General features: G+C 36.1%; 1 protein-coding gene across 4 annotated transcripts in view; it reads right to left on the reverse strand.

The window, feature by feature from the left end:
- LOC131937350 (myotubularin-related protein 13) overlaps nucleotides 1-5,532 on the reverse strand; it is a 70,692-nt gene extending 65,160 nt beyond the window's left edge. For all 4 annotated transcript variants that reach the window (XR_009386215.1, XM_059294695.1, XM_059294696.1 and 1 more), the window contains exons 1-7: nucleotides 5,380-5,532; nucleotides 3,890-3,975; nucleotides 3,031-3,285; nucleotides 2,799-2,901; nucleotides 2,524-2,640; nucleotides 1,688-1,820; nucleotides 573-681 (exon numbers count right to left, since the gene is read on the reverse strand). Coding sequence is in view for 3 of the 4 variants with exons in the window: in XM_059294695.1 (XP_059150678.1) it covers nucleotides 573-681; nucleotides 1,688-1,820; nucleotides 2,524-2,640; nucleotides 2,799-2,901; nucleotides 3,031-3,285; nucleotides 3,890-3,975; nucleotides 5,380-5,437 (861 nt within the window). In the remaining variant the exon portion in view is untranslated. The remainder of the gene's footprint in view (nucleotides 1-572; nucleotides 682-1,687; nucleotides 1,821-2,523; nucleotides 2,641-2,798; nucleotides 2,902-3,030; nucleotides 3,286-3,889; nucleotides 3,976-5,379) is intronic.
- Between the last annotated feature and the right edge of the window lie 3,227 nt (nucleotides 5,533-8,759).

The raw sequence follows: 8,759 nt of genomic DNA on the forward strand, positions 1-8,759 counted from the left end.
ATTTAATACTGGGGCTCTAAGGATGGCCTTATAGACTGGTTATACAAAGCACATTTGGTTGTGTTATCAAACCTATGAAAACTTTTAATTGCTCAGACATGGACACTAACAGTGAACTGTGACACCATTGTAAGGTTAGAGCTTATAGAGAGGAACAAAACATAAATACAGTAGTGTTTGCTTCAATAATACCATTGTAAGGGCAGAGCTTATAGAGAGGAACAAAACATAAATACAGTAGTGTTTGCTTCAATAATACCATTGTAAGGGCAGAGCTTATAGAGAGGAACAAAACATAAATACAGTAGTGTTTGCTTCAATAATACCATTGTAAGGGCAGAGCTTATAGAGAGGAACAAAACATAAATACAGTAGTGTTTGCTTCAATAATACCATTGTAAGGGCAGAGCTTATAGAGAGGAACAAAACATAAATACAGTAGTGTTTGCTTCAATAATACCATTGTAAGGGCAGAGCTTATAGAGAGGAACAAAACATAAATACAGTAGTGTTTGCTTCAATAATACCATTGTAAGGGAGAGAATAAGAAAACATAAAGTTGACCAACTGACCAGGTCAGCGATATCATCTTTGAGTGTGGCGTGGACTCCAGCAACAAATGGTGTGGGAGAGTTGAGCACATCTAAAAATGCTGTGGGTAAAACTGGGATGAACACATATCTGTGGACAAACCAAACATACAACTGGGATGAACACATCAAACAAAACATACAACTGGGATGAACACATATCTGTGGACAAACAAAACATACAACTGGGATGAACACATCAAACAAAACATACAACTGGGATGAACACATCAACATACAACTGGGATGAACACATCAAACCAAACATACAACTGGGATGAACACATCAAACAAAACATACAACTGGGATGAACACATCAAACCAAACATACAACTGGGATGAACACATCAACATACAACTGGGATGAACACATCAAACCAAACATACAACTGGGATGAACACATCAAACAAAACATACAACTGGATGAACACATCAAACCAAACATACAACTGGGATGAACACATCAAACAAAACATACAACTGGGATGAACACATCAAACAAAACATACAACTGGGATGAACACATCAAACCAAACATACAACTGGGATGAACACATCAACATACAACTGGGATGAACACATCAAACCAAACATACAACTGGGATGAACACATCTAACAAAACATACAACTGGGATGAACACATCAAACAAAACATACAACTGGGATGAACACATCAAACAAAACATACAACTGGGATGAACACATCAAACCAAACATACAACTGGGATGAACACATCAAACAAAACATACAACTGGGATGAACACATCAAACAAAACATACAACTGGGATGAACACATATCTGTGGACAAACCAAACATACAACTGGGATGAACACATCAAACCAAACATACAACTGGGATGAACACATCAAACAAAACATACAACTGGGATGAACATATCAAACAAAACATACAACTGGGATGAACACATCAAACCAAACATACAACTGGGATGAACACATCAAACCAAACATACAACTGGGATGAACACATATCTGTGGACAAACCAAACATACAACTGGGATGAACACATCAAACAAAACATACAACTGGGATGAACACATCAAACAAAACATACAACTGGTAGAACCTACATGTACTTGAGAGGGTAGTGAAGTGTGAGCAGGGCTCTGCTAGCTTCACAGAGACGTGAGCAACTTTCAGAGTAGAAAAGGATCTTGTGGTCTGTCAGCGCAGCACAGAACACAGTCAGGGTGTTGTTGATGCCTGGAAAACATGACAGCATTAGTACAACATGACAGCTTCAGTACAACATGACAACTTCAGTATAACATGACAACTTCAGTACAACATGACAGCTTCAGTACAACATGACAGCTTCAGTACAACATGACAGCTTCAGTACAACAAGACAGCATTAGTACAACATGACAGCTTCAGTACAACATGACAGCTTCAGTACTACATAAAACATGACAGCTTCAGTACAACATGACAGCATTAGTACAACATGACAGCTTCAGTACAACATGACAGCTTCAGTACAACATAAAACATGACAGCTTCAGTACAACATAAAACATGACAGCTTCAGTACAACATAAAACATGACAGCTTCAGTACAACATAAAACATGACAGCTTCAGTACAACATAATACATGACAGCACATTGTCAACTTGAGAACAACATAAGGAAGAGTTAACATGCTACAAGACCCACATTAATGTATAGTGATGATCGGATGATTTCACCAAATCAAAATATATTCTAGTAACATTTTCTAATCTTTAAAAAGAATGTAATAAAATCTCAGCTTATAATTTACTGAGTTGCTCAAATAGCTTATAACTTACCAAGTTGTTCAAATAGCTAATAACATACTGAGTTGTTCCAATAGCTTATAACATACTGAGCTATTCTCAAATAGCTAATAACATACTGAGTTGTTTGAATAGCGTATAACTTACCAAGTTGTTCGAATAGCATAGCCACTGATGTGTTACTGACAGGCAATGTGGGACACAGAGGGGGTTGTAAAGCTTGTCTGTCACCTGCACCTATAGAGAACCTCACCTGAGGGCCACCTGGATACATCAGACAATAGACATACAAGGTCAACAAAGCATTTAGTCAATTACAGATAAACGAGGTACTTTATACTTAATTTGTTAGTCAATGTAAAAAGTATGATTAACCTAATTTTAAACTGTAATATAAAAAGAAGGATAAGACAGGCCTATACCTGGAGGGGGAACTTGCACACAGCCTAGAATGTTGCCTACTAGTGTTTCAATTTTCACTGCCATGTTTTCCAAATGTACTGTATATATAATTCCAAGGCAATTCTGGAGAAAATTATGTTGATAACTTGTACTGATCATCTTAGATCAAGTTAGATGTGTGAATATTTGAAGCCGATGCACAGTTAAAGACTTTTTAAAAAAAAACAGATGTAGTGCAGTGTAAAAACTTACCCTAAAAGCTTCAAAATAATCATGGCTTGAAACTAGAATAAATGCTTTGGGAGCAAACATGGAGGAATGGTGGACAATTGTCCCTTCTTGTTCATCCTCCTCATCATCTGGCTTGCTGGGTGTCATGGAAACCATCTCGTGGAACTTGAAGACAGCGCAGTAGTGACGTTCACCATCCATGTCAGTCAGTACTGCCACATAGAACGATGGTGGCTGGCGCTTTGTAGATAGAGACCATCCCATTGGCTGACAGAACTGAGGAACATATCTCAGTCAATTATCATGTCAATAAGAAAACTACTTTTAACAAACCTTTTATAATGATACTAAAGGTGGTAAAATAAAAACTATCAACTAAAACAGCATGGCCCCCCACAAAAGGCCTGTCAACCAGTTCACAACTTACCAAAGGGAGAGGGGGGGGGGGGCCTCCATAAAAGGTCTGTCAACCACTTCACAACTTACCAAAGGGGGGGGGGGGCCTCCATAATAGGTCTGTCAACCGGTTCACAACTTACCAAAGGGGGCCCTCCATAAAAGGTCTGTCAACCAGTTCACAACTTACCAAAGGGGGGGGGGGGGCTCCATAAAAGGTCTGTCAAGCAGTTCACAACTTACCAAAGGGGGGTCCTCCATAAAAGGTCTGTCAACCAGTTCAAAACTTACAAAAGGGAGGCCCTCCCTAAAAGGTCTGTCAACCAGTTCACGACTTACCAAAGGGGGGCCCTCCTTAAAAGGTCTGTCAACCAGTTCACAACTTACCAAAGGGGGGCCCTCCATAAAAGGTCTGTCATCCCAGTTCACAACTTACCAAAGGGGGGCCCTCCGTAAAAGGTCTGTCAACCAGTTCACAACTTACCAAAGGGAGGCCCTCCATAAAAGGCCTGTCATCCCAGTTCACTTCTGGAAATCTCTGCAACACTTTGCCACATCTGTTTCCACAACCTATTCAAAATGATGGTGGTTCTGATTAAACAGCCAGAGTTGGTTTTTCAAACATCATACAGTCAAACAAAAGTTGTCCAAACAAAAAAATGTTATTGGTATATCAAGATAAGCATTTTTTAAAATTTAAACCAAATGCCTGGTGTTTTTTTCCCAACAGTCTGCCTACTCATCTATATAATTTTACATGAAATTATATGTAGTTTTTAATTAGGCCTAAGAATTGTATTTTAAACAATGCTAATTCCGAGCCTTTTGTGCTAGATCTAATTAGGCAATTTTTATTTTAGACTTGGTCAACCTTGTTACACTGTTAATGCTGTTGTGTTAGTTAAAAATATAGGAATTGTGTGTAAAATTTACGCAGTTACTAAGTAGAACGATATCAATAAATGAAGTAGTATTTATTTCCTTTCAGTCATCTTTAAATACAAAATGCCTAATATTTTATTACCAATACATCATGGTGTGGCAGAGTAAACAGAACAGTGAGGTAGGTGACCTAGAAGCTCCAAGTTCGAATCCGAAGTAAATCAGTTGTGCTTTATTTTTTCACGAGTGGTTTTATATTTCTTTCTTTTTTAAAAATATTTTCTTGATCGAAATAATATTTTAAAAAATAATTATTCAAGATTTTCCAAACATCGTTGCTTACGAGATCACCTGCTTACATTTTCTTGTCTGCGGGAGAAAAATGTTAACACGGTCGAGGGTTCACTGAAAGTTCAGCAGGCCTATTATAGCATACGTCACAGCCTTAACGATTGCTGTTAGAGATCGTCGGTGGTCAATCCCACCCCTCCCCTCATAAACCAAGCAAATTGTAAAACAGGCATTCTAAGTCTTAGGGTCATTTTAAGTTCACGCAAGCTGATTATAGGACTATAGATTTACTATGCATAGCTGGTAAAAAAAAAAAACTTTGCCTAACCTAATGCTATTACAGAAGAGAAAAATAATTAAGTACTATTTATTTTAAAGTTTAAAAACGTTTTTGTGTGTTTTGGTTATGTTTATAATAAAATACGCTCAACTGGAGGTGAACGTGAAGCAGGGAATAAAATACGCTAAAATGGAGTTTTACCTAATGAACTTTACTAAAATGTTTATAGGAGAATGCATAGGCCTAGCTAGTGAAAATAAAACTAGAGAAGCGGAATGGATCGAATGTTTTTTTGAATTTCTTAGTATTTTATTAATTTTAAAATTAGATCTACAGTTCTGCAGTACATTGAATCTGATGTTCCACATAGAGATTTAGATCTAGAAATCTAGATATCTGTTCTTCTGTAGTTTTAAAACTGTGATGTTCCACAAGATCTAGAAATCTAGATCTGGTCTAGATTCTAGATCTAGATAGATCTATCTGTTCTTCTGTAGTTTTAAAACTGTTAATGAACTTACGATCTTTTTCATGTTCATCATAGCCGACTACTACAAAGTAGTCAGCTAGGCGTGACATCGCCGAATTTCAGATGCTGTTCCAGAGCAGTGTTTCCTAGTTCAGCGGCATCGGTGATCTCGATTAGGTTAGTAATCCAATATCAGCCATCTTGAATATCAAAAACTTATCTTACTTCCACATAACTCTGATATGTAGTTAACAAACAATCTCCCGTAAAATAAAAAGAAGTTAATATTCGATTAGTCAGAGCTATCACATTTAAAACAGTAACCAGCATGTGAAGAACACGAACTAATTTAAAGTAATACTTAGGCCTAGATCTAGATCTAGATCTATAGTCTATATTATATAAATAATTTTATATTAACGGAAACAAACATTTCATTTTCAAAAAAAAGTTCTAGATTCGATGCCAAACATAAATCTAGACTAGATTCCAGATCTAGAATTCTAGACTTTAGTATTTTTAATTTAAATTATAAAAATAACTAGCGTGCCGTGGGGATAGATGAAATGATAAAGTTTGACGAAATATTTTATTAAGAGGGTTTCATTTTCATAATGACATCAACGCGTTTCCAATGCTATTTTCTTAGACGTGTGGTATTGTTTCCTAACGTCCTCAGCACGCAGTGTATGAAAGCCTTCTTGAGCTTGAGCAGAGTTTCTTCCAGGCATCTCTTCGGTGGAGGGGGGGGGGGGGGGGGCGACCCAAAACATTTTTACCTCCCCCCCCCCCCGAACGAAATGAAATGTATATAATTTATATAGAAAATATATACTTCAAGTCCCCACCCCCGGAGAAAAAAGTCTGGAAGAAACACTGTTCTTGAGTATACCTTAATCACTCTCCGTAATAGTGAGGAAGAACAGGTGTAAGAGAAGTAGAGGGCGCTCCCGGGAGCCCCTGTTACACTAGCGCAGGGGCGCCGTGTAGGTCCTTGACTCTGTTTCATCAACGAATGTTGCGTGCCATCGTGTCAATATTGGATGGTGCTCTTTAAACATGGCGGTCGGAAGAAAGGTGTGGTAATGCATAAAAGACCAATAAACAAACATGAATTGCTTTACATATATATATATATATATATATATATATATATATATATATATATATATATATATATATATATATATATATATATATATGTATGTATGTATATATATATATATATATATATATATATATATATATATATATATACATACATACATATATATATATATATATATATATATATATATATATATATATATATATATATATATATATATATATATATAGATTAAATATGCCAAATGTGAGAAACAAAAATGAACAATTCTCACTTCTCTCTACTAGATTCTAGATATCTAGATCTAGAATCTAACACTCAGAAACTCTACTGTTACAATTTCTATCACGGTTTCAACATTGTGGCATTTCAAAATACATAGGTCTAGATCTACTGTGCTATTTTTAAATTGGGAAATATATATATATTTTATTCGTATTATATATATATATATATATATATATATATATATATATATATATATATATATATATATATATATATATATATATATATGAGCGGCTGGAGTGTTATTATTATTATTATATCTGTAACTTAAAAAGGCGAATGTATCGTTTCGTTTCATGTCGTAGACTGTTCATGCTTTTTTGCTATGTAGTCCTGTATTATATATGGCGCCGACGAATAACTGTTTTCGTCGCTGTCTACGGCTAGTTTGTATATATTTTGTTTATATTGTTGTCAATGTTTATATTAAGTGTCTTTTTGTATAATTCTGTCTTATGATTCGTGGCGTGTTGTTTGTTATCAGTGGATTAGGGACTATTTGTTTACGTGTAGTGTGCGAGGTGTCTGGAAGTCAGTTCCCGGCCGACGTTTCGAGCCACTTTTTTAATGTCGAGGGGATGCGGGAGGCTTTAATGTGTTCAGAGCCTGGACGATCCGAAACTTAGGAAGTCGGCCCTGCAGCAACTATTTTTTTAACCATGTCGTATTATTTCCTCAATGCCTGGATTGTAGTCCGATTGGGCGTTTTGTTTTGTACGTTCTGTTTCCTAGTTTGGTTTCTATTTTTTAAATATCTTTTCTTAAAAGATTGGTTCAATTTTTGTAAAATACATTTTATTAAATTGTTAAATTTTTTTGTTTCTTATCTAGTCTAAGTTTAAGATTTAACCACTGTGGATTTTACCACTGTTGCACTGACCGGACCATAATTAGATAAACCTAGGGATAACACTACAATAGTATAGTTATTTCCCCTCCCCCCCACCAGCAGTGCTAACATAATTCTAATTCTCTACGTGGGGACCATGTGGGACACCACGACCATGTACACACGCCTAGCCTCCCCCTACCTTGCTCTCCAGGCATATTGCTATCACTCTCACCAGGCTGGTCAGCTGTGGTTCACAACGAATGTTTACAATCGTAGAGCTGGGTCAAATTAGTGACTGGTATTAGGGGCAGATATTTTAGTATTTAAATGATTTGAAACGAAGGGGAGGTAACAATTTCAGCTTGATCTTTTAATTGTTGTCTGTAAACTGTCATCACGGACGGCTGCTTTGGCGGGGGGGGGGGGGGGGGTACTGTAGTGTTGAATTCACAAAATATGAATTACTGAAAAGTAGAGAGTAAAACAACTAAACAGCGGCGTATGATACGCAGCTGGTCGGCTTATAATACGTGGGCTTTTATTGGGTTTATGTAATTAATAGTAACACTCAGTTTGCTAAACCAATATCTATTTTAGATTGGCCCAATATCCCTACCTTGGCGATGAATTGGCCAAGGTCACGCCATGCTTATGCCAGGATACGGCTTGCATCCCTTTATTTTGAATAGCTTCCCTTGATATTTAACCGTTTTTACCTTGCTTGCCAAGATTACAATGATTAATGTATTTACTGGAGAAATTTTATTTTAATAGGTTTGTTAAACTTAGTATATGTTAACTAAAATAAGCTATCTTTTAATACTAATACCATGCTCTAGTTTAAACATAGAGTTAATAACTTAATAACAAACTACGTGATGTGTTAAACATTTTGTTAAACTTCTCAAAATTTTGTGCGCTTCTGCTGGGCCCATTGTCTCTTTGATCACATTCCTTCCTATTGTTCGCAAGCCAGCATCCCCGCCTTTTGCCATTTTTCTTTACAAGAGACTTTGTATTTTTGTTCAGTAGTGAGAAGTATAACTTTGTTTATACAGAATCTGGAAAACTCGTATTTCTTTGTTGGAAACTTTATTATATGTCATTGAATAAAAGGTAGTTTATTCGAGGTAATGAACCTATTATATTCTGATTATTTTGGCATTAAGTCACTATAACTTTACAATAATCTAAATCTTAATGA

This window comes from Physella acuta, unplaced genomic scaffold, assembly GCF_028476545.2.
Source record: "Physella acuta isolate Inbredline_101_S28 unplaced genomic scaffold, ASM2847654v3 ptg000208l, whole genome shotgun sequence".
Lineage (NCBI taxonomy): Eukaryota > Metazoa > Mollusca > Gastropoda > Physidae > Physella > Physella acuta.